The sequence below is a fragment of the Vipera berus genome (assembly GCF_964194415.1).
Source record: "Vipera berus genome assembly, chromosome: 2".
Lineage (NCBI taxonomy): Eukaryota > Metazoa > Chordata > Lepidosauria > Squamata > Viperidae > Vipera > Vipera berus.
The window spans coordinates 136,515,962-136,541,831 of NC_138203.1; the positions used below are offsets into that span (position 1 = coordinate 136,515,962).

The window sequence follows — 25,870 nt, forward strand, 5'->3', positions numbered from 1 at the left end:
TGGGCGTGAGGAATTATAGTGGGGGGTCAAGTGCAAACCAGTCCTTTGCAACTGGTTTGTATTCCTCATAGCGGCCATGTTTTGAATGGGGAGCCCTTCCAGGTGTCATTGTGCAGTTAATAAAAGCAAAAGGTTCGCCAGATGCCAAGTGTACCTAAAAGCTCAGTTGGGTCTCCTGCTGCCTTGTCTGCCTAGCTATAATCACTTCAATTCCTTTCTGAATAAGCTTTAGCAAAGTTCTGTTTCAGAGCTTAGAGTTATGAGATGATGGCTGCAGCCCAGGTAGATGGCTTCCTTTGAAGTATGACAACAAACAATGGAATCAGCTTGCTGTCTATGCATCCTAAAACAATGTTTGGTCTTCTAAATGATAGGAGGACTCAGACGCCACTCTGACAGAGCCAGTGGTAATAGCTAAACTACACAAAATGTGACACTTTTCTGCCTGTGTTGCTAGAAGTGGGCAACGTTTTGCCCCATAAATTTCCAGCAAACTGCCCAGTTTGTTTGCTGGTTAAGGATGCTTTCTGTTCTCTGGATTGTAATGACTCTCCCCTCGCCCTTAAATATGCGATTTGTCCACCTTTTGTACTTGGAGATAAATTTGGTCTGCATCCTTGGTGACCTCTGTCTTAAATGGAAGGACTAATTAGGTAGACTCTGACCTGTGTAGAGTAATCTGAAGCCTGTTCATCTGTTTTTTGTCTTCCCACAGAATCCCTTTGTGGGGTGGAGTGCTCATAACAATAGCTGATACCTTTGTGTTTCTCTTCCTGGACAAGTATGGTAAGCGCTTTCTTTTGTTTCTTAAATAATCTCTTGATTGATGAGATTAAGGCACTTGGATGTGTGGGAAGGGCTCTCTTTGCTACGCTTCCAGAGAATTCACTTCGTGCACAAAACCTGGACAGATTTTAACTTGATTCCTTTCGGAAATGTTTTGCCATGCAGAGAAGACGATTATATGTGCATTCTCCCTCTCTTTCTTTCATGTGCTAACCCAAATACATATCCCAGAGGTACTATGGGAGAATCCTGGGATTTTCTCCCATCCCACTTTCCCCCAGTGCTGCTGCCACCTTGCTGAAATGACTCAACGTAGAGCCCCTTGGGCCTTGCCTGTATTAGCAGCTGTCTGGCAGCTGCAGTGGGAGAATTTTAGGTTTTATTCCCCCCCCCCGCCCCGAGCCCTCTTAGAGGGCTAAATCTGCTGCTAAATCTGCAGCTCTTCCATTTAGGAAGGATTGCAGGCTCTTTGTGGGAATTGTACCATTGATTATAGTAGATTCCTGAAAGGTAGGGGTCTCCAAACTTGGAAACTTGGAAGTCTCCTAGACCTCAACTCCCAGAATTCCTCAGCCAGCCAAGCCAAGTTTGGAAACCCCTGCTCTAAGCATAGAAGCAGACCCGAGGCGTGAGAGGCCCTGTTGATGGGAGAAATGCAAGCGACAGGGAGAGGGGAGAGAATGACAGGAACTGAGTGGGGTTGGCAAGACGGGATGGTGGTAGAAATGATGGTGTACGAATTGCAGCATCATGGCACAAACTTTGCCGCTTTGTAGCTATGCCATGATATTGCATTCATGTACACAAAGGACAGAACTTGCAGCATAATGTCACACTGCACCTTTTGAGGAAAAGTTTGGATTCAACAGATCCCTGTGGCAGGGATAGATAGCTATTCTCTGCTCCTCTTTGAGCAGGAGTCACTTGTGTGCATGTGTACACCCAGGGACATGTTTGGCCTGACCCACCAGCTTGCAGTAATGTTAAGCTCCTCAGTGTAATATCCATAAGTCTCAATTTAGTTTTATGATATTTCGGGGGGGCTCCATAACCTATCTACTTTTTCTGAATATGAATTCACCCTTCACCTCCCCAGCAGTAGCCATAGTGCCAACATCATGTTCCCAGAATTCTAAATGCATCCCATGGTGAAAAACACTCTGTGATTGACATACACTTAGATATGTTGCTTTTTTGTAAACCTCTATATTATTGATCTGGAAAGGTAGGTTTTTTTATTCAGCGGGGTTTTTTTCCCTCCTGACTAAATCTGCATAAGATTAGCTTTGTCCCTTTGCTCATAGTCCATCTAAGCTAGTGAATCTATTAAAAGGAGTACAACAAAATGGCTTGTGAATGTTGCAAGATTCTGGTACGTCTCTCAATGAGCCATGCAGTTTTCTCTCTGTGCCACCTCATACCTTGTGGGAATATCTTCCACTCACCTGGAGTTTTGTCTCCTACGATAAAGGAGTTGGCTTTTTTTGTCCTTTCTGTGCCTCTGCCTCATAGGTATGTGTCTACTCTTTTCTTCCATTCCCCTCAGTATTAGCCCAGCTTCTGATTTTGGGGGGAGAGATAGACAGACAGACAGACACTAGATAGATAGATAGATAGATAGATAGATAGATAGATAGATAGATAGATAGATAGATAGATAGATAGATAGATAGATAGATAGATGGATGGATGGATGGATGGATGGATGGATGGCAGACAAACAGACAAAATTCTTGGAGGGCTTTGCACTCATCCACTGGTATGGATTTTTCCCAGGAGTATTAAAAAATGGATCAACTGATGATAATACTGAGTTGACTTGCCTGGGCTCAAATGCTAAATAGGATTGGTCCTATTTAAACATGGATAGCAATTCCAGGATCGTTGACTAACTCAGAAATTTGGAAAAGACATCAAAGAAAAAGAAAAAACGGGCCAATTCCTCCTCTACTGGTGTCAAGAAATTGCTTGTATATATCAGTGGAGTTTCTAGCAGTTAATCTTGACTCAAAGGGGTTTACATTTTATGAGATAATGCTCTTTCTCTCCTGGTGGAACAGGATACAATGGTCTGAAGTGCTAAGTTGGGTGTATTTTAACTGCTGATCTAGTTTTGTCTCAAGAATATAATAGTTCCATTATATGTATGTATTTCATTGTGATCATTTATTGAACTGAGCATATTTTATCAATCTGGCTAAAAACAATCTTAATTATATTAATGGGCTCATATTTATTTTCCTGGCTGTGTATGTCTCTTTTAGGTCTGAGGAAACTGGAAGCATTGTTTGGCTTCCTCATTACTATCATGGCTGTCACGTTTGGATATGAGGTAACACTGCCTTTGTATATATAGATCTTTAAAATGAACAGTGCAGCTTTTGAATCTCCCATAAGCCTTTTCCTGTCTTTTGGGCAAAATACTCCCTCCAAAACTAAAGAAACATTTTGGGGCAAAACTTCATACCACTGCATCTATGGGGTCTTTTATAATGGGACTCTGAGGTTTGCCAAGGACGATGCTAATGCCAATGTCACCCCCCCCCCCCCGATACCTTCTCATGTTTCTTCTGCAGTATATAACTGTAAAACCAGACCAAGGGCAGCTGCTCAAAGGGATGTTTATGCCTTATTGTGAAGGCTGTGGGCCTGCCCAGCTGGAGCAAGCTGTTGGGATCGTAGGTGCTGTCATCATGCCTCACAACATGTACCTGCATTCTGCTTTGGTCAAGGTAAGTGTGGGTTTCCTCACAGAAGCCCTTTGCACCCCTGTGTTCTCTCTCTCTAATGCCGTAGTGCAGAGATGGGGAACTCTGACCCTTTTATGACTTGCGGACTTCAAATCCCAGAATTCCTGAGCCAGTAGGACTTCTGGGAGTTGAAATCCACAAGTCATAAAAGGGCCAGAGTTCCCCACTCCTGCTGTAGTGAAATCACAGTCAACATGCATGCCCTTGTTTCTTCTTGGACAATGGCCATGCTTTCACCACAGTTGGAAATTCCACGAGCAGGTTTTTCCTTCAGAATTTCCAGCCCATGGAGAGCACTAGAGTAGCAAAGGGACTCCTGGTTCTTCTTAAAACGACTCTCTCTACAGCAGAGGTTCCACAAGCCTCATTAATGTAGATTTCCTTGAGAGCCAGTTTGGTGTAGTGGTGAAGATGCTGGCCTAGAGACCAGGAGACCGAATTCTAGGCTTCCCTTAGGCATGAAAGCCAGGAAGGTGTAACTTTGGGCCAGTAGCTCTCTCTCTCAGCCCAACCCACCTCACAGGATTGTTTGGGGGAAAAATAGGAGGAGGGAGGAGTATTAGATATGTTTGCCACCTTGAGTTACTTGTAAAGTAAAAAAAAGGCAGGGTAATAAATAAATGAAAGTAGTTGAAGATAGAAAGGAGGAGGTCATAATTTAGTGAAGCTGCATTTTGCTGGCTGTGTGAATCGGATTTTTCTGTTTAGTCTCGACAGGTGAATCGGGCCGTAAAGAAGGAAGTTTCTGAGGCCAACAAGTATTTCTTCATTGAATCCTGCGTTGCCCTCTTTGTCTCCTTCATCATCAATGTCTTTGTTGTCTCAGTCTTTGCTGAAGCTTTTTATAAAAAGACGAACCAAGATGTGGTGAGTTTCTTCCTTCCTTTTACGTTACATTAGTAAGCAATAAATGCTCCTTTATATTTTCTGAGTCATTGCCCGTGGATTGCAAGGGTTGTTTTAAATACTTAAAAAAAACCCTTACTTAAATTTGTTGTTGTTGCAATTTAAAAAAGTAATACAGAGAAAACAAAGAAAAACAAACAAAAGAAAAACAGTAATACAGGTGGTCCTTAGGTTATGACCACTTTGTTCAGTGGCCATTCAAACTTAACAATGGCGTTGAACAAGGAGGACCTAAAATGGGTTCTGGCCATCACAGTGTCCCATGATCATAATTTCTGACATTCCCTACCGGCTTTCAACATGCGAAATCAATGGGGAAGCCCTCAGGAAATTGCAGTTATATGAGGCCTTTGCTTAGTAACCCACATAGTACTCGTTTAATGATGGCAACCAGGACTTCTAGAACTGTTATCACTAAGCCATGAAGTCACATGATATCATGCCTCAACACTGCATGGCTTAGTGACAGCAACTCCATTCCAAATTGTCAGCAATATTGCAATATCGAAACAAGTAAAGAAAAAATTAAATAGGAAAAAAATAACATACCAAACTGATATAACTAATTATCCCATATTCATTTAATCAGTTAACAATGTATCAAAATTATCCATGAAATTGTCTATGTTTGTAAAATATAATAAATTTATGCCAAAGGGAAACATCCAGTATTATTATCATTTTTTGCGTAGTAGAAAAAACTTTTTTCAAAGATGATTTACATATTTCTTCAATTCAGTGTTTGATATCCAGTGTAATACTACATTTCCAATCTCTCAATATAATTCCTTTAGATATTCCCCATGCCCAATATAAGCAATATTCTTCAAAAAAATGTTCAGGTTCCCTAATTTTGGAATATAATTCAAAATGACATTGATCTTTAATTTGAAAAGATTTCCCCATACAGCCACTTTTATATTTGTGCTGTTTTTTTTTTTAAAAAAAAGGACATGACCAAATCATATGAGTTGATGTACTTTTCAATTTCTTAAGTGGTTCTTTCCTTTCCTGCTCAGTTATTGCTTCCCTTCCTTCAATCCAGCTTTGTTGCTCCATTTTCCCTCTCTTGCCAATGTTGTTACAAATTTTCTTTACACCATCTGTATCCTGTTTCCTTCTTCATTTTGTTTGCACTCCTGATTTAAAAGAGGAGGATGAGTTGTGCGTATACTCTTGCGTTTCTGTGTGTTTGCGGGATTTGTATGTGAACCTCAGCTTCTCTTCCCCTGCTTTTAGAAGGGAGAGTTAGTGGAGAGAATTAAACCACTACAGCAAGTACTCAGGATAATAGAAGACAACCCCAAGTAGGATTATCAGCTCCATGTAACCAAGATAGGATGCTTTACAATAAATAAAAAGCAATAACATTTGTGGTGGAAACAAGTAATCTGTCAAACACTCTTTGCCTCCCCTTTCCCCTTGCTTGGAAGATAGCACCTCTCATATTCCCTTTTTGCTTGGGCTGGTCTTTCAAGACCAATGAACAGATAAAAGAGCTTGAGGCTATACTGGAAGGACAGCCTCTTGTGTGTTTCAGGTGTCCTTGAATGTCAGCAGTTCCTCCTCCTCCTCCTCCTCCTCCTCCTCCTCCTCCTCCTCCTCCTCCTCCTCCCTCTATCATCTCTATCTCCATTACAGGAGGGAAAGGTCAATGTAAGCCAGAGTTCTTGGTTGTTATTCTTTTAAAACAGTTTTGTGCCACAGGGGTCTCTTAGTTGTAAAACAAAATGTCTACTTGTATGTTCACAGCATGACATCTGTGCAAACAAAAGCTTTGCCCAAGCTGTGCTGTTTCAATCAGATAATAGCACCCTGGAAGTGGATATCTACAAAGGGGTGAGTGAAAAGCTTCACATGTTCAATTTAGCAGTAGTTAAAGATCCATGTGTAATGGCTCTTGAATTTCCGAATCAGCCTTTGAATACCCTGAAGATATTTCTAAAATTTCTAAAACTTTACATTGGGAGGAGGACAAATTCAGGTAGATTATTAGTCTGTAGAAAAAGTACCTTTATCTACTAATTCAAAGATGGGCAGTACTGATGGATTTCCCAGTATCCTTTATCACTGGCCCTGCTAGTCAGAGCTGATGGGGGAGGGAGGGAGGGAGGGAGGGAGGGAGGGAGAGAGAGAGAGAGAGAGAGAGAGAGAGAGAGAGAGAGAGAGAGAGAGAGAGAGAGAGAGAGAGAGAGAGAGAGAGAGAGAGTGTAGAGGGGGCTGGCTGATAACAGAGTAAGTGGGAAGATGAAACAGATCTGTGAAAAGATCACAAGCTCTTCCAGTTCTGCCTTCATTAGCACTCCAAAGCAACCAAACTGAATGGAAGTTCTATCAGGAGACAAACATCTACGAAATAAAGTAGCTCCAGATGTTTCAGTACCAAAATTGGCACTTTAGTCGTTACTTGCCTTCCGGGTATCTCTCTCAAGATCAAGAAAAATATTTTTCAGTACAAGGCATTTGTGAGCCTTCTGTCCCTACCATCATAACTGTAGTCAGGTTATTTTGTTAGGTTTTCCATCCAAAGGAGCAATACAATTATCTGGGATGGGCTTATGAGCAAAGTGTTGTTCTTGGCCATGGTGATATTTTTGGAAAATAAGCATGTGCACAGTAACTAGCATGCAGAGTCAAGTCTCTCTGAGTAAATTGGCCCTTGCTAATCCAAAACGGTGATTTCATAAAATGTCACTTTGCATTAGACTGCTGACATAGGAGGCTTAATCAAAGGTTTACAGCTTCATTTTTTTAAAAAAGAACTCTTTTGTGTTTTAGGGAGTAATTCTAGGTTGTTACTTTGGCCCTGCTGCTCTCTACATCTGGGCTATTGGCATTCTTGCTGCAGGACAGAGCTCAACAATGACAGGAACTTACTCTGGACAGTTTGTTATGGAGGTATTTTAACCTTTTAAAATGTTGACTTACATTTGACTTATCTTCCCAGTCCATAACCCTAGAGGTTCTGCAAAATTAAAGTGATAGGAATCTGAGGATGTTGTCCGGGTGGCTCAGTTCCCAGATGCCACAGCCAGGAATCTCTGTGATATGGACACTTTCTTAGTGGAGAAAAATTGTACGCTGACATTTTCCCTTTTTCAGTTGGGAAAGTTCACGTGATCCTTAAGCAGTGTGTTTGTCCTCCCTCCCTGACTGTTGTGGTGTCTTGTTTTGTGAACAGATTTTTTTTTTTATGCAGCGACCGAGGGATGCTGAAAACTTACCTTTGTTAAAACTGAAGCAAGGAAATAAGAGATGAGCAACTTCAGAAGGATTGGGAGCATGTCTGTTGAAACTGCAGAGCTTAGGATGCGATTTCTAAAAGGGGCTTCGGCATGTGTCAAGACCGTGGCAGTAGCATCTGTCTGTAGTTCCTTCAAAAGCTAATTGTGCAAAACTAGGAGAAGATGCAGCTGCTTTAAAGGGTTGTTGACTGATGCTACCTCCCTGTTCCCAAGCACGCAAAAGGACCTTTGGAAATGGAATCCAAAGTGCTACTCAGCCCTATATATGTATGGGATATGGGGCTGGATCAGTGGTGGGATTCAGCCGGTTCGCACCACTTCGGCAGAACCGGTAGCTAACTTTTTGTTGCCCAAGTCCAGAATGGACTTCTGGAAGCGGCATCCACACAGAGAACTGGTTGTTCACCTATTTGAATCCCACCACTGGGCTGGATGAGGGGTATCTTTTATTTGTCTTTTAACTTTGTATTTTGTATTGGTATGATTTTAAAATGCCCTGTAAACCGCCCTGAGTCCTTCGGGAAAGGGCGGTATATAAATCTAATAAAATCTAAATCTAAAATCTATCTTTTTCAGGCAGTTAAAGGACACCATGCTGGGTAAAATGCCCTTTTTAGATTAATCTGTGGAGGAAATGCCATTCAAGTGTTTTCCTTATGACACCAGTTACGCTGCCATTCATCAGATCTCTTTGCCTTTGTATAAGTTGAGTTGTTCATAAGGCTCCCAAAGACTTCAGCCTACCATTTGCCTGGTCCTGTGCCCGGTTGGCTTCTGCTGACCTGTGCCCAACTAACAATTGTCAATCCAAAGCAAACTACCTACTTCAGTTTTCTGTTCATTAAATTAATTAATTTGGAATTCAGTTTGCAAAGAATTTCCATAATTAAAACAGAATAAATTAGGTACTTAAAACAAACCAGGAGGGTCCAGACTTAGCAGAAGAGCGGTTTTATGTGTAGGTCTGATCAGCAGCAAAGGCAGATAAGACTGGGGAAAAGTCCCATTAAAATCCCCCCAAAACTGCTACCTGCCAAGGCTGACAGCCCTGGATCAGATGAACCAGAAGGAGACCATTTGCTACAATCCCGCATTTCTATTTTTGTTAGGTTGAAACAGGTCACGCACACTAAATTTCCTTACGCCTTGGTCAAACCACTGATAAGTGGTCAAGTACACCGTCTGGCTTTGATGTCATGTCCAATAAATTGAAAGCATTTAGTATAATTTAAGGACAGGTTCCCATTCTTCATAACAACCCCCTCCCCCTCAAAGTAGGTTAGGATTAGGCAGTATCAATAAAGGGATCTGGGTACATTTGCCATTGGACAATAGGTAGGGTTGATCCCCTGCAATTTATTACTATGAAAACAAGCTGCGGTAGCTTTATTTGCCCCCAACTTGCTTTTTGCTGAGTCATTTAGAGATCTGGGGGGAAAAAAATTATCAACCTGGAAATAGAACATTCTGGAGAACTCTACAGTGTTCCTCTTCTCTCTGCCGAACCCCCTTCCAGTTTCCAGGGGCAATTTGAGGGTTTCCAGAAGGAAGTCCTCAGTACTGGAAGCAGCTTTGGATGAAACAGAATGGGCTTCAGGACCAGATCCAATTAATTTTAGTTTAGAAAATTTAAATTCTGGACACTGTCAAACTGCCTCCTGCAAGAAATGATCCAGGAGGAGAGTGGGCATAATATGGAAGAAAACATTCCAATGTTCTTCAGAATTTTCAACTCCTGGCTTGGAGAGTTTAGCATATCTCTAGCACTCATGTGTTTCAGGCCTTATTATTGAACCCAACATTGTTTAGAATAAGCTGTGCTTAGGTTTAATTCCAAAAAGGGTGCAAATGTTGCAGCTGAATCTTTTTCCATGATTGCCCATCAACTGCAGAGAGCTCTGAAGTGTGTTGCACAGCAAGACGGTTTGTGTTCTCAATACAGTTCATTTGACAACTGCAAAATAACTGCTTCAGGCGGAACAAGGCCTTGTCTGGACCTTGCCAGGGACCGTTTGATTTGAATATATATTTTATTCATTTAACTTGATTCGCCTCACTCTAACCCTATTTTACCTCAGCCTTAGTTTATACATTTAATTCTGCCATTTTACTCTAGTCTGGTTAATAACTGCAAAAGTACTTTGACTTTGCCTGCAGAAAGTAAAAGAGGTTGTGAAATTTGTAGTCAGACATGTTTTCTGCCCCAGCAGGAGATACTACTTTTCCTCAGTATTTCAGTAGACTGTGTCTCTGTCTGAATGATCTCTTCTGATCTCTTCCTTGTTTTCAGGGATTCCTCAATCTGAAGTGGTCGCGGTTTGCTCGCGTGGTTCTAACGCGCTCCATTGCCATCACACCAACTCTTCTGGTTGCCATTTTCAAAGATGTGGAACACTTGACCGGCATGAATGACTTCCTCAATGTCCTCATGAGTTTACAGGTAGGGGCTCTAATTAGCCATGGTTCTTCTCCCCAGAAAAACAACAGTAGGGGTTTCATCTGGGCAACAGGGCAGATAGTCCTAGACCAGGGATAGGCAACCTCGGCTCTTTTATGACTCGTGGACTTCAACTCCCAGAATTCCTGAGCCAGCATGGCTCAGTATAGAAACCTCTCCCTTTCCCCTCAGCATGGCTGGCTGAGGAATTCTGGGAGTTGAAGTCCACGAGTCATAAAAGAGCCAAGGTTGCCTACCCCTGGTCTAGATCTAATACCATGATTTGGGGGGGGGGGAAGGATATAAATAAGAAAGGATAACTACTACAGGTAGTTCTCAACTTGTGACCACAACCGAGCCCAAAATTTCTGTTGCTAAGCGAAACTTTTGTTAAGTGAGTTTTGCCCCGTTTTATGATTTTTCTTGCCACAGTGGTTAAGTGAATCACTGCAATTGGTAAATTAGGAACACACTTGCTCAGTGAAACTGGTTTCCCCATTGATTTTGCTTGTCAGACGGTCACAAAAGGGGGTCACATGACTGCAACGGTGGTAAATATGAATCCGTTAATAACATCTGAATTTTGATCATGTGACCATGGGGATGCTGCAGTGGTCATAAATGTGGAAAATGGTCATAAGTCACCTTTCTCAGTGACATTGTAACTTTGAACAGTCACTAAATGAACTGTTGTAAGTCGAGGACTGACTTGTACTGTCAATCCAGTGAAGGATGTTTGGCAAGTAAATGCAAATACGTTGAGGCCGTCTAACAATACTAGCCTCATTTTTTTTCCTGTGTGGAAACAGGGAATGAGTGAATTAGTACATTCAGTGATATTAGAAATGGCAACAAGAAAGCCTTACTTAAAATGAATGGCTCACCAAAACAATTCTACTGAAAATGTCCTGAAAATCCTAGTTTTTTGTCACTTAAGGATTAAAGTCTTGTGATGGCATGCAGTGGGATATTTGAGGGGGTCCTTGGTGCTCTCTGGGTTTGGTTGCTTTCTTGCAGACGTTTCATTACCCAATCTAGGTAACATAATCAACTAGAACTGATTAGCACTGATGAGCTTGCCTAGTTTGGGTAATGAAACATCTGCAAGAAAACCACAAAGCTCAGAGATCACCAAGGACCCCTGATTACAACTCTGAGCTACAAATATTCTCCTTTAAGGGGATATTTTTCATGGCCTTCTATAGCTCTTGACTTTGCTCTCCAGAATTACATTAGAAATCTTAACCTAAGCTTATCCAGTAGTATTGGTTCGGTTTTCTTGGGCGCATAGCTGGAAAGGATTTTGGGTCCTTAGAAAATCCATCTCATGTTGATTTTGTTTACATCAGGGCTACATTATGTGAAGCAGAGAGATCATTTTATTATTTTGTGAAGTAGGAAGGGTCTCCCCTCTCCCCCCCTTCCCCCCTCCCCTGGCCAGGGACAGCTGCTGCCTTTTGCAGATTAGAGCTGAGAGGTAGGAAAATGCAAAAAAAAAGTGCTAGGATTGGGCTATGCTGACTTGTAAGCCTTGCGTGAGAGCATTCTTTTGTCGCTGTTCTGTTAAGAAGAGGAGGGTTTTTTTCAATGAAATTAATAAATCAGTGAAAATGCAGTTAATTCTTGATAAGTAATTAAATTTGATGAATCGAGAACATTTGGACCCTCCTCAAGCATACCATATATCAAGTGCAAGTGGAAATGTCTTTTCAGCGGTTTGGGAATTATCAACGCTAATCGTAAGAGATTGGCTGTCCTGTGGTGAAACAAGGCTTGTGAACAGCCTAATGCGCCAAACCAAAGCTAGATCTTACTTGTGAATCATTCTAGTTGAATTTCTGCTTTTTTTATGCCTGCCTTTTCTAAGGCAATAAACCATAACTATGGCAAATCCGGTTATCTTCCTTTCCTCTTGAAATTTTCTCAAATGTTTATTTCCCAGTAGGAAGCTTTCCCACTTTGTAATTTTGAAGCCACTTAATACTCTCACTTCATTATTCATTCTCCGCTTTTATGTTCTCCTTTGCTTGAACGTGGAAACATACAATACTGAACTTCTGATTCATATTCCAAATCTAGAGCTAAGCCATTCCCAAGATGGATAGGATAGGATAGGATGGAAAGAGAATAGAATAGAATAGAATAGAATAGAATAGAATAGAATAGAATAGAATAGAATAGAATAGAATAGAATAAAATAATAGAATAGAATAGAATAGAATAGAATAGAATAGAATAGAATAGAATAGCTTTATTGTCATTGTGTATGCCACAACAAAATTAAGTGCTGTCCACAATGCACACTTCACACAAGTAAAAACCACAGATTAAAAAAACCCACATACATTATATACACGCATCCTTCACAATCTATTCACCATTGCGCTGCCCCTAATATTGCCCTTCAATGTTGCACTATACAGTAGTATTTAATATGATTACAGCTCTGGCGTTAAAAACTATTTTTCGTCGGGGGGAGGAGAGGGCAGTCAATAATCCTCCGGGCGATGGTAATGACCCTCTGGAGCGCTTTCCTATCTGTTACGGTGTAGTTGGCAAACCACACACAAATGCAATAGGTAAGCATGGTCTCTATGGAGCAACAGTGGAAGGTCACTAGCAGTTTTTCATTCAGCTGTTGTTTCCTCAGAAGTCTCCAGAAATATAATCTCTGCTGGGCCTTCTTAACCAATGCTATAACACCAGCACTCCAGGTCAGGTCCTCCTTTATGTTAACACCCAGAAACCTAAAGCTGGCCACCTGCTCCACGCGGTCTCCGCTGTTGATCAGGGGCTGAATGTCTGATCTATTCCCTCTGATTTGCTATAAGCTCCTTGGTCTTAGTGGTGTTGAGAACCAAATTATTGTCTCTGCACTAGAAGAGCAACCTCTCCACCTCATCCTGGTAGGTAGACTCATCCTCCCTTGGAGATAAGCCCCACCACTCTTGTATCATCCGCAAATTTAACAAAAATATTGCTGGGATGAGTTGGGGGTGCAGCCATAAGTGTAGAGGGTGTAAAGTAGGGGGCTCAATACTCAGCCCTGTGGGGAGCCAGTATTAAGAATAAGGGCTGAGGAGATATAGTTGCCTAATCTAATCCTCTGAGAGCAGCCAGACAGGAAGTTCATAACCCAAAGGCAGATTGAATGTGAAAGTCCGAGGTTGACAAGTTTAGACACCAGTGTGTATGGAAGAATTGTGTTAAATGCAGAGCTGAAATCTACAAAGAGCATCCTTGCATAGGTCCCCCGCTGCTCCAGATGAGTCAGAGCAGTATGGAGAGTGAAGGCTATGGCGTCCTCTGTAGAAGATTTGAGATGAGGGATGAGGGAGAGAGACCACTCATTGTCTGATTAGGGAGTGCTGCTCTTACGAGATGGGAGTTATGTTGCCTTTATTACTAAATGTTTTTCCCAATATTGAACAAAGTTTACTCTTCTGTAACTTAAAAACCATTAGGTCCAATCCTGTCCTCTTTCTGCGTTGCTATGTTGAACTAGCTGCCTAATTGGAAACTGAGCAATGCTGCTATTTATTTCTCCTTCACACACACCCCCCCGTTTTGTTCCCCATTGTCCGAGGTCAAAAAAAATATGGCAGAAGGGTCTGACGTGACGTGTTCAACCTTGGAAAGAGCTTTGGGAACTTTGGAAATAGGAAAGAAATCTGAATGGGTCCTCGCTATAGGATGGATGGTCCACACTTAAGTGCCATCTGTATCACACCTTATTGTTGTTGCCTACATGCAGCTGTCTAGTGTTATGGGGACCTTGGTGTAAAGGGACAGTAGTGCTTCTGTTCAGTTCCTAGAAGATGCTATATTCAGACCTGAAAAATCTTCAGCAGTTAATGTGAGAAAAAAGCTTGAGTGACTAAGTTGTGTTTTGGAACCGCTTTCAGCTTTTTGCATTTACAGTTCATTACTATACCAGCTATAACTTTGTATACAAATACACAAGACCCCTTTCCGGTGCATAATTTCCTTTTTTTCCTTTCCAGCTACCCTTTGCTTTAATCCCAGTCCTCACGTTCACTAGTCTGCGTCCGGTGATGAATGACTTTGCCAACGGCCTGTAAGTATGAAGAAGGCACATGTGTTGTCCACATCTGGAATGTATTGAGCGTTATATTGGATTGAGCTTAGCTGTTTCCTTAACACACATCTCTGACTTTTTTTTCATTGTCACCATGTAACAGCATGGCCTGCAATGACCACCTATGTTTTAAGCACGTTGTGTCCATTCCAAGAGGTAGACCAGACTTAATACCAGTCATGAATATTAAAACTACTTTTATTATAGTAATAGAATCTTGCAATGCTGAATGTACCTCCCCTCTCGCTTCACTCTAAGAGAACTGTGTGTGTGAGAATGTGTTTGTGTCAAGTCTGAGATGTTTTTTCAAATTACATTCCCAGTTTGGACTCCGATTGTTTCAGTGAAGCTGTTCCTCAGTGTTATTCCCACATCCCACTACACACTGAGAGTGCACTTCCTCTCTGTTTTCTATCTGCCAACAGCAGAGTAGAGTTTGTATTATAACTAGCACTGAACACTGGAATCTATTCATTTGCAATTATTTTTCAAAAGATGGAATCTAGACTAGCAGATCATAGGTAAAGGTAAAGGTTACCCCGCACATGCGTGCTAGTCATTTCCGACTAGGGATTGGTGCTTATCTCCGTTTCAAAGCCGAAGAGCCAGCGCTTGTCTGAGGACGTCTCCGTGGTCATGTGGCCTCCATGACTAGACGCCAAAGGCGCATGGAACGCTGTTACCTTCCCACCGTAGTGGTCCCTATTTTTCTACTTGCATTTTTACGTGCTTTCGAACTGCTAGGTTGGCAGAAGCTGGGACGAGTAACAGGCGCTCACTCTGTTATACGGCACTTGGGATTCGACCCGCCAAACTGCCGAACTTCTGATCGACAAGCTCAGCGTCCTAACCCACTGAGCCACCGCGTCCCTTCAGATCATACACTAATGCAAAATCTGCAAAATGGATGCTTCATCTTTTTCAGGGTAAATGTCACCCTGAATCTGCACTTGGATGTAGATTTTATGACTTTTTACAGATTGGCAATTGACACACAGGACTTCTAGATTTGCTATATAAACATCTTAGAGGATCAAAATGCCTTTCAGTAACAGAAGAAAAGTTTGAATCCATGCCTAACTATCTCATGCCTAACATGAAACATTTTCACATTTTTGTTGTAGCAATAGCACTTAGACCTATATACCGCTTCACAGTGCTTTATAGCCCTCTGTAAATGCTTTACAAAGTCAGCCTATTGCCCCCAACAATCTGGATCCTCATTTTACTGACCTTGGAAGGATGGAAGGCTGAGTCAACCTTGAGTCGGGCAGGATCGAACTGCTGGCAGTAAGTTAGCCTGCAGTACTGCATTCCAAGCACTCCACCACCGCGGCTCGTCTTTATGCTTTTGCCAAACGTTGCATTATTTTCCTACTGTAAACGTTGCAGAGTTTCAATCCATAGACTTCTAAGTTATTTGGTTGTTTTTTTTAAAAATCCCACAAGGCACTGATTTCGGCGGTTTTATCTATTGTGCATTTATTTTGCAAACATTGGGTAAAAACGGGAGGGCAGGATTCCTGGGCGATGCAGTGCAATTTGTTTGGCATGCGTGAGGACTGTATCTGTGTCTGAGGACTGGAAGACATGAAAACGAATATATCAAAGATCTAGATTGCCGGCCTGCGGGATGGATGCGTCATGCCGAAACCACGCCCACCCCGGCTCCAGCAATGGGGAAAAAGTCGCGATACATCGTGACATGTCATGTGACACGAGTTTGACACCCCTGATCTAGACGGTTGTGTTTGTCAGGGGAAATGTACTGAATGACTGAAGGTTTATAACTAAACATTGAAGAGGGGTGACATGATAGCAGTGTTCCAATATTTAAGGGGCTGCCACAAAGAAGAGGGAGTCAAGATATTCTCCAAAGCACCTGAAAGCAGGACAAGAAGCAACGGATGGAAACTAAAGGAGAGAAGCAACCTAGAACTAAGGAGAAACTTCCTGACAGTTAGAACAATTAACCAGTGGAACAACCTGCCTCCAGAAGTGGTGAATGCTCCAACACTGGAAGTTTTTAAGAAGAGACTGGACAGCCATTTGCCTGAAATGGTATAAGGTTTCCTGCCTGAGCAGGGGGTTGGACTAGATGACCTCCATGGTCCCTTCCAACTTATTATTATTATTATTATTATTATTATTATTATTATTATTATTATTATTATTATTATTATTATTATTATTATTATTATTATTATTATTAAGAAAAAAAATCAAAGCAAAAAGTTGAATTTGGGTACATCTTTTAAAGATAGGGAAATGTTTGAAGAAGATTTAAGACATGCAAGTGGTGGTAGAAAGGTAATGTTTTTTAGCAACTTACGTACAGGTAGTCCTTGACTTACGATCACAGTTGAGCCCAAAATTTCTGTTTTTAAGTGAAGAGATTTATTGAGTGAGTTTTGCCCCGTTTTACAACCTTTCTTGCCACAGTTGTTAACTGAATCACCGCAACTGATAAGTTAGTAACCCGGTTGTTAAGTGCATCTGGCTACCCCATTGTCAGAAGGTCTCAAAAGAGGATCACCTGACCCCAGGACACAGCAACTGTCATAAAAATGAGTCAGTTTCCAAGCCCCTGAATTTTGATCACATGATCATGAGAATGCTGCAAAGGTGGTGAAAAACGACCGCACGTCACATTTTTAGTGCCATTGTAACTTTGAACGGTCACTAAATGAACCGTTGTAAGTCGAGGACTACACGTAGTATGGTGCAAAGAATGAGGATTTATCATTTTTGCCCACTGCTGTGTGGTAGTGAGGGATTGGTATGTCAGAACAACGGAAATCCAGTGAGAAATGAGGAACTTAAACTGTGTATACGTGTTTGTCAACAGTCTTTAGTAGTTATTTTCTTCTCTTTGTAAATTTTTGTGTTGTTTTTTTTTTGTCTTCTAGGGGCTGGAAAATCGCTGGGGGAATTCTCATTGTGATCATCTGCAGCATTAACATGTACTTTGTGGTGATCTATGTGACTGCCCTGGGACAAACAGTGTTGTATGTATGTGCTTCAATTATCAGCGTTCTCTACTTAGCCTTCGTGGCATATCTGGTGAGTTAGTGATGGCTTACACACTCTTTTGCTTTCCTCACGGGAGTTTTCCCGTGTTCCCTTAGCAGTGATTTCTTTAGGGATTTTTCTGTTTTTAACAAAGGCAGCGGTCAGACTGGGTCATAAGAGCCGTAGAATAGTCCCTTGGATGAGGCCAGAGCCCCTTTTTTTTTTTTTAGGATGGTGTTTGGTTTCTCACAGTAGCCAACCGGATAGGAACCGACTTCTAGAGGAGGTAGTGGGTCAATCATCAGCAACTGAGTTTAAACATAATTGGGATAAGCACACGTCTTATCATCTGAAATTAATTAATTAAAAAGAAAACAAAAACTAACGAAACACTCAAAGGGCAGGCTCAGTGGTCCACTGGGTCTTTTTCTGCCATCAGTTTTCTACGTTTCTGTGTTACCTGCCAGCTACCTCTGCCTTGCTGTGGTCCACTGCCACTGGTACTTGAAGTAACACTTGAGTCAGTTAGTAAGCAGCCATCCCCCACGGACCTGCATTCCATGAATTCATTCAGTCCTCTTTTAAAGTGGGTTAGCGGTCATCGCCATATCCTATATCTTGTGGCAATGAGTTCCCTAGGTTAACAGTGCATTCCTTTTTTTCTGTTTTAGCTGTCCTTTCAATCAGTTCCATTAGATGACCCTTATATAATTATACAATTATCTTGTCCATTTAATAAACCTCCATCAGCTGCTCTTCTGTCACCTAATTTTGAAGCTAAAGAGTCCCAAACAATCCACTCTTTTCTCATAAGGCATGCTTGGCTGGGGAATTCTGGGAGCTGAAGTCCACAAGTCATAAAAGGGCCAGGTTTGAAGACCCCTGCCTTACACTTTTTCTATATCAAATACATCCTTTTTAAAAAAAATGATGGACAGAACTCTACACAGTATTCCAGATACATTTGTATAAGGGCGTTATATATGTTGACAATTTTATTTCCCTAATGAACAAAAGTATGAAATAGGTCTTTTTTTTAGAGCTGTTATTCATTGAATGGTCCCCTTGAGCCATCTACTATGGCTCCAAAATAGCTACAGGCAGCTTAGTTGCATCAGTGGTTATGTGCAGTTGAGGCAGGATTTTTTTTTTTAATATAAAATTTTTGGCAGCCCATTTTACCACAGGGTAATTCTGGGCAGTTGTCTGAATGTGCATCATGTTACACTTATATAAAGTTAACCACATCTTTCATTTGTCCGTTCACCTAGTCTACAAAGAATCTTCCAAAGTTCTTAGAGTTATCTCAAATGTGCTTTTTAAATAAATATTTTATTAATTTTCTAGTTTTACAATCAAATACTTAATAGACAATGTGTTTTCTGGGTCCATTAGTAGCTCAGTATATTAACTTCTTCAATCTAGGTGCCTTTTCACAAGGCAACTGGACTTGCTTTTTTTTTTCTTGGAAGATGTTTCACTTCTTATCCAAGAAGCTTCTTCAGCTCTGACTGGATGGTGAAGAATGGAAGGATTTATACTCCTTGCAGGCAGCTGATCATTTGCATTCTTTTAGAGAGCCGTTGAGGCCACCTGGAGGTTTATCTGTGTTGACAGGGTCACCTGAGTAGTGCAAATGGGTGGGGAGCCTTCTTGGAACTGCTGAAAGGATGTGTGGTAGACTGGAGATAGATGATGTCATATCCCATTTGCACTGTGAAAAAGCTGCCTCACCTTTGGGATACAACTATGACCTGGATGACTGAGAATCTCCATAGACCAGACATGTCAAACTCACGACGTCACAGTTTTTTCCCCATTGCCGGCAATGGGGTGGCCGCAGTTTCGTCGTGATGCGTCCAGCCTGCGGGCCAGCAGTTTGACACCCCTGCCATAGACATTCTTATTCTTAGTCAGAGCCTTTTGGCATTGATACCCTTCTAAACTAAAGGATAAAGGTAAAAGGTAAAGTTTCCCCCGCACATGCGTGCTAGTCGTTTCCGACTCTAGGGGCCGGTGCTCATCTCCATTTCAAAGCCAAAGAGCCAGCACTTGTCCGAGGACGTCTCTGTGGTCATGTGGCCGGTGTGACTAGACGCCAAAGGCGCACGAAACGCTGTTACCTTCCCACCGTAGTGGTCCCTATTTTTCTACTTGCATTTTTACATGCTTTTGAACTGCTAGGTTGGCAGAAGCTGGGATGAGTAACAGGCGCTCACTCTGTTACGCGGCACTTGGGATTCGACCCGCCAAACTGCCAACTTTCTGATCGACAAGCTCAGCGTCCTAACCCACTGAGCCAGTGTTCAAATAATGCACTAGGGAAATGCTGGTTTTCTATCATGCTCCAATAGAAGTCTGATCACATTTTTTTAGCTATATCAGTTACCTTTTTTCTTTAGTTATATAAAGTTACCTTTCTACCTATTCCTCTTTTCACAAACGCATATATTCTCTTAGAGAGGAAATGAGCTAGAATTGTGCAGAGTACGAGAAGACAAGGCAGCACGTGTACTTCTAGAAACTAATGGCTATGTTTACAAACCTTGGTCCTTTTAGAAATAATTCAGTGGCCTTGTTTGAACAACTTCTAAACCCAATTCCGGGTATTTGCCTGGTCAAGTGATTCAGAAGAAACAGCCAGGATGTGGCTTGGTAGGGACAGGGAGGGCCAATTCAGAGCTAGTTCTCAGTAACTTCAACTGCAGTTGATGGGTTTATCGCTCAAGCCGAAGTCTCGAAGGGAAGACTCTTTCCAACCTCTCTTGCTTGCTCCCCGCTCCCCCTCAACTATCACTCCTGGTGATATCTACCTATAACAAACAAAATGAGGATCAAAGAAACAGCTTGGCTGTAATTGTTAGCCTAGAAACTCAAGGACATCCAGGGGTAAACATTATACATTACAGTTGAGGAATGTCACCTAGTTAAATATTGTCTGGCCATGCAATCACAATTGGAGGTGCTCAGTGACCAACCTGCAGTTACAATATTGCAATATCTTGCAATTGTGCCCTTTCTTGACAGCTTCCCACAAGCAAAGCCAACGAGGAAGCCACCAGGAAATCAGGGTGATGTGGGATCCTGGCTTAACAATGGCAGCGGGGACTGCTAGAACTGCCATTGCTAAATGTTGTGGTTACTTAGCTTAATGCTTAATGACCACTCTGCTTGGTGCAGGGGGTTTCTATCCCAATTACCATTGTTAATTAAGGACTGCCAGTATTGAGAGTAGAAATGTCTTGAGAACAGAAGAACTTTATCTCGCAAGGTCAAACCAGAGCCTCCATTTAGCCTACTATTTGTTTTACTTGGGCCGGCCACTTGACTGGAAAGCTCAGAGCTTGGAAATGAAGACATCTGGTGTCCAACAAAAGCCTATGCTTGGAGAAAAGGAAACAACTTAAGAGACATCCAAAACAAACTCTCAGACACGCTGGGACAGGGTTGAGAAATCTGTAGCCTGGCAAATAGTTGCTTAATCACAATTCCTAGCATTGCGCGTTGACTAGAGGAAGTTTTGTCCATCAGCATATGGAGCATCACAGGCCTGCTTTGTTTAATGACAGCCACATACATGTGTGTTGAGGTTGATTAAAAACAGCTTTACTGATTTGTGTGAGTTGGTTCGCAGTCAGAGAGTTACGTATCCATATGGTTGACTAGGAAATTGGTAGGAATAAAAAAGCATCTATTTATAGATGATGAATTTTAGGTTTGCAGCTGGTAGGATAAGGCTTCCTAGGGTAGACAGGCAGAGTCATAAAAATCTTCCCTGGGAACTTTGGCTGAAATAAGTCAATCAGGTTTGTTTCTTGCCATGAATAATAACAAGTGCTGCAAAATAAGCATTTTGGGGTTTTTTTTCTGTCAGTGCTGTCCTTCTCCTTGACCGGAATCAGAATTCTAAGTCATTTCTGGCTCATGTTTTGAAGTCTGCCTGCTGATGCTTCTTTCTGAAATGACTTTGGGAGGGGAGACAGAACAGAGTTGTAGGGATGGTGGGGGCTTCATAGAACAGAGCAGGAGGAGAGAGAATAGTTGATGCCTCTCTGATTTGCTTGAGGAGAAAAATATTTTGGTCTTTTAATAAATGCACCATTAATTTGGGATTCTTCTCTCTTTTTCAGAGTTGGCAGTGCTTAATTGCTCTCGGAGTTCCCTTCCTGGCTTGTGGGCATACGGTAAGAGTCACAAGAACTTTGCTAACTGAAGATGTGCCTTCAGCAGCAGTTAACTAATCACTGTGTCTACCGCAGAACAAGTAGCCATCAGGGCCAGTGCGTTTCTATGGTTTACTTTGTAAACATATCCAAATGTATGTGCAATTTTGCACAGTGTTAAAATTGTGATAATGGTGTTTAAAAATTATTGCATGTATATGAGAAAAGCTTATATGTATTTTTCCTCGTTAAATCCTCAACACTCACACTCGGGAGAAAAATTAATTGATTCTCTTAGCACTGGATTAGTTCTCAGTGGAGATCTCTGTATGCTGCTAAAAGCTAAGATACTTTATAATTTAACCAAGAAGCTAATATTTCACTCCAGTTGAGACTCATCGGATTGATGTTAATAAACCTAATGGCACAAAAATTATATGTCATAAATTGCCCTTTAATAGAATATTTCTTAACATCTGTAGTAGGAATACAGATATCTAAGTTTACTAGTTGAAAGCAACCATTCTTTGGAACTCAGGAATTCATCTTTGTTCACATTCTGTGCTTCAAGCGACAAAATAAATTTCTGTAAAGGCAATAAAGCTATGGGTGGGGGAAGTATCTACCTGCCTTAAAAAAAAGAGAGGGCAAAAAAAAAACACTCCTCCTTAAATCCTAATCATTGTCAAGCTTGTTTTCTATATGCCAGGGTTTTTTTCTCCCAGAAGACAGTATTTGAACCCAGAGTTAAGACTTTATCAGCAGTGCTAGATAAATCACTATCAGTGAATGAAGAAGAGCAAGAATCAGGGGCAAATAGCCCACCTAATTAATTGAAACCCATGGACCACTCCGTGGTCTTTCAGTGATTACATAAGTTGGCTGGGGCTGTATGCCGATACCAAGTGGCCTCTATGCCAACAACAAGCTCTCTGTGATGCCAGGCTGAGCCGTTTCCCAGCTAAGGTGCAGCAGACATTGCAAAAATAACTAACTATTTACAAAAAGTGGACACCCTCTGGTTAAACAGATGGTCAGACTCTTTAAGCATTGGAGTCGAAACCACGAAGACCTGCATGATTATAGCGGGGAGATGAAGCCTGGTCATTAACTGCAGAGAAACTGCTTGCTTATAAGATCAAATCCAGATTTAAAAGAGAAGAATTGTGTTCAGCGTTTACAAATATTTCCCCCTTTGTGTGTGTGTGTGTGTGTGTGCTTTAATCCTCATTTGCTCAAGCAAGATCGTATTTGTATTTCCTGTCATTCTTTATAGCAGGCATGTTTATATTAAGGAAGGGTTTCTGGCTGTCAAATCACTTATCTATGGGGATATGAACCTTTTCCTTGAGCCAGAAATCTTCCTGGCGTGAAATATAAGCATCCATTTTAAAAGCATATGCTCAGCTAAGAATGTGACTGTATGTTATAACTGGCTCAATCTTGCTCCCTCTTGTCATTTTCACTAATGATTTACCTATGTTTATGTTGGTTGCCCCATTCCTCAAACAGTTGTTAACAAAGCATTGCAAAACTATTTACTGATATCATAACAGTGCTTTCAGGGAAGGGATAAATATCAAGAGATAGAGAGATCATATAAAGAACCGAGAACATTTCATTCCTGAGCTTTTGGTCAAGATGGACGGCAAACAGCTTTTAATCCATGTATATATTCTTCCCCAAGGATCTTATTTAAAGATCTTACTATCTATCTTACTTAAGCTTGTGCAGTCTTCCCTGTCAGGCCTCTATATAAGATGATATGTTGGGGCTACAATCCCAGAATTCCCAGTCTTTGCAGCCAGTAAGCAAGATGACAAAGAATTCTAGGATTTGTAGTTCTACCACAAGTGGGAGCAGCCAAATGAGAAAAAAACAACAACTGGATTTTCCTACTACAGTTTGAGCAGAACCACCTTCATAAAGTACAATATACTTTAAAAAGAAAGTCCTTCCCGAGTCTGAATGGAGGGGATTGAGTCTTTTAAGAGCGGCATTGAGCAATAATTCAGCCTATGCCAGCCTGACACTATACAGCTCCTATCTTCCCCATCACATCTGCAGGGAAAAGGTTGGCGAAGACTCGCAAATCATACTACTGATGTCCAAATGCAACCTTGTGATGAAATTAATGTTTACTTGTTTACTTTGCTATAGTTGAGATGGAGGTACTAACTTTTTGATATGTATGTTGTGAATTATCTTTCAAATTCTGAAGAAATTCCTAAATTCAGATATTAATTGATTTGAACAACATGTTCCTTATACATATTATAACACTAACTACTACACTTGACTAAAGAAAGACTAAGTTCATTATGGTATAATTGTCAGAACTGAATGAAGCATGTAAGCAAAATATCTTCTTTGAAGACACTGTTTCAGCCAGCTGTCCCATTTAGCATCAACACCAAGAGATTTGTGTTTGTATTTTTCCACTTTTTTAAAGTATTTATGATAAATCTTGGGACGACTAATGCATTTTAGCAAGTTTAATTTTTCTTTTTTTTTATTAAAAGTGGGACTGCTCGGGGTCTGGGTTAAAGCTACATTGTGCTTACTTCATATAGATTTAAAAGAGGTGATTTATCATTTTTCTTTCCAAGTATTTATAAGTTTGAAAAGATTAAGATTTGTAACTTTTTATCAGAATTATTCTAGATTTCCTGATCCGTCTATGTCAAAAGTTACATAGTTAAGCAGACTCGGATTCTATTAAAACCCTGAGCTGCTTAACCTTGAATTAAGCAGAGACCCTGAAATAGTAATACATAGTCACTGTTGCATTTTGTTGGCTTGAATGGGAACAGAGAACCCACCTAGCTGAATGTAGCATTTCTTATTAAATGATATTTTCCATGCGGAAGGGTGCAAATGCAGGAGATCTGTAGGCTTGATTTGTTGGCTTGCACGTTGAGTCTGTGGGAAGAGTTCAAATATTAGAAGGGCCATACTTGTAAAGGTTTGGGCCACACATTGGCTGCTGGGGGAAAAAAAAACTTTGCCTGGAAAAGGTAATATTGAATACGCAAGGCTTTCAATGGAATTTAACTGGAATCTTCACGCAACTCTAGGTTGGAACTTGGAGGCGATAAAGTGCGCTACTTTTGCATGCATGGGACCCCCTTGAAACAAATATATCCTCCTACCTCACATATCTAAATTGAAACAGTGACTGCACAACATTTCCCATCCATTTTACAATTTGCTTTCCTAGTTGGTGGGTGGTGGTTCCTATTTTGTTTTCTTTTTTAAAGAAAACGCCCATGCCTACAAAGTTCATAGTGTTCATAGATCAGTAAGATAATTCCTACTCAACAAGGGATCATTACCTCCACTCACTAGAAAGGAGCTTATGCGGGACTTAAGATTTGATGGAGAAGCACCCGCTTCCTGTTGTAGGCCATGTAGATTTGCTGCAGCAGAGTACTACGTTTTAAAGAGCAATTTGTTTGATCATCTCATAGCTCCATGTTGCAGTTTGCTGGCTTGTGTATTTAAAACCCTTTTACTGTGTATATCACGAGAAGAAGTTTGGCATGTGTCCCACTCCCATCTAAACCAACAGCAAACACTTTATCGTAATGCTTTGCAGATTCTAAGGATATGTCTTGCATTATCTGTGTAGACGTATCAAGCTTTGTATTGTGTATGGATGTTTTCTGATTTTGTTAGCGTTATAGTTTACACTGAGGCTAGTTGGGTATTTCTGCTGTTTAAAATGGTCAGCAGATTCTCAGCTGCTCTACACTTTATTTCTACGCACTTTAAACTTGTAAGTTCTCAGAAGGAAGATAAACTGCCTCTTGGGATGTCAATTTCTGTCTGACACTATTTGAATATAGTACGAGATTTCAAAGAACAGAGAGATGTAGCAATCATGTATCAAAACATTTGAGCTACATAATGGCTTGTATAATGTGAAACAAATGTCTATTTTTATCTGACCTAAACCAATCTGTATACCTAATTTTGATTAAAAAATGGAACATTTTTCAGCTTGGGTCTCTTTCTTTTTAAATTAACATCATGAAGATTATCTAATTCAGGCCACAGTATCTTTCCCAAACACACATGGAAAACATTTCATAAAGGGTAGCTACATGCCCTCCAATTTAGAGAATGGGCAGTTTTCCTCCTGCATTCATTTGAGTGTGGAAGAAGGTTGAACACATCTTCATGAAGCATCCCCTCGTTGAAAGGAATCTGGAAGCTCTTGTTGTCTGTGTACACTGTGTACACTGTGTACACTGTCAACATCTATGTGAAGTTTTGTATTATCCTTGTCATAATGAAGAGTAATGACCTAGAATGGCAGATACACTGCAATTGAGCTGTAGTGGCACAGTGGTTAGAATGCAGTATTGCAGGCTGATTCTGCCCACAGCCAGCAGTTCGATCTTGACAGGGCTCAAGGTGGACTCAGCCTTCCATCCTTCCGAGGTTGGTAAAATGAGGACCCAGATTGT

At 41.1% G+C, this 25,870-nt stretch overlaps 1 protein-coding gene across 7 annotated transcripts in view; it reads left to right on the forward strand.

Moving 5' to 3' along the window:
• The window catches only part of SLC11A2 (solute carrier family 11 member 2), a 62,447-nt gene that overhangs the window by 31,259 nt on the left and 5,318 nt on the right, over positions 1-25,870 (forward strand). For 6 of the 7 annotated variants that reach the window (XM_081319482.1, XM_081319480.1, XM_081319483.1 and 3 more), the window contains 10 exons: positions 716-786; positions 3,051-3,118; positions 3,363-3,518; positions 4,245-4,403; positions 6,195-6,281; positions 7,221-7,340; positions 9,978-10,127; positions 14,129-14,202; positions 17,133-17,286; positions 21,366-21,419. In XM_081319482.1, the coding sequence (XP_081175608.1) occupies positions 716-786; positions 3,051-3,118; positions 3,363-3,518; positions 4,245-4,403; positions 6,195-6,281; positions 7,221-7,340; positions 9,978-10,127; positions 14,129-14,202; positions 17,133-17,286; positions 21,366-21,419 (1,093 nt within the window). Of the gene's footprint in view, positions 1-715; positions 787-3,050; positions 3,119-3,362; positions 3,519-4,244; positions 4,404-6,194; positions 6,282-7,220; positions 7,341-9,977; positions 10,128-14,128; positions 14,203-17,132; positions 17,287-21,365; positions 25,400-25,870 lie in introns of those variants that run through there. The other variant, XM_081319481.1, reaches the window with a different exon arrangement.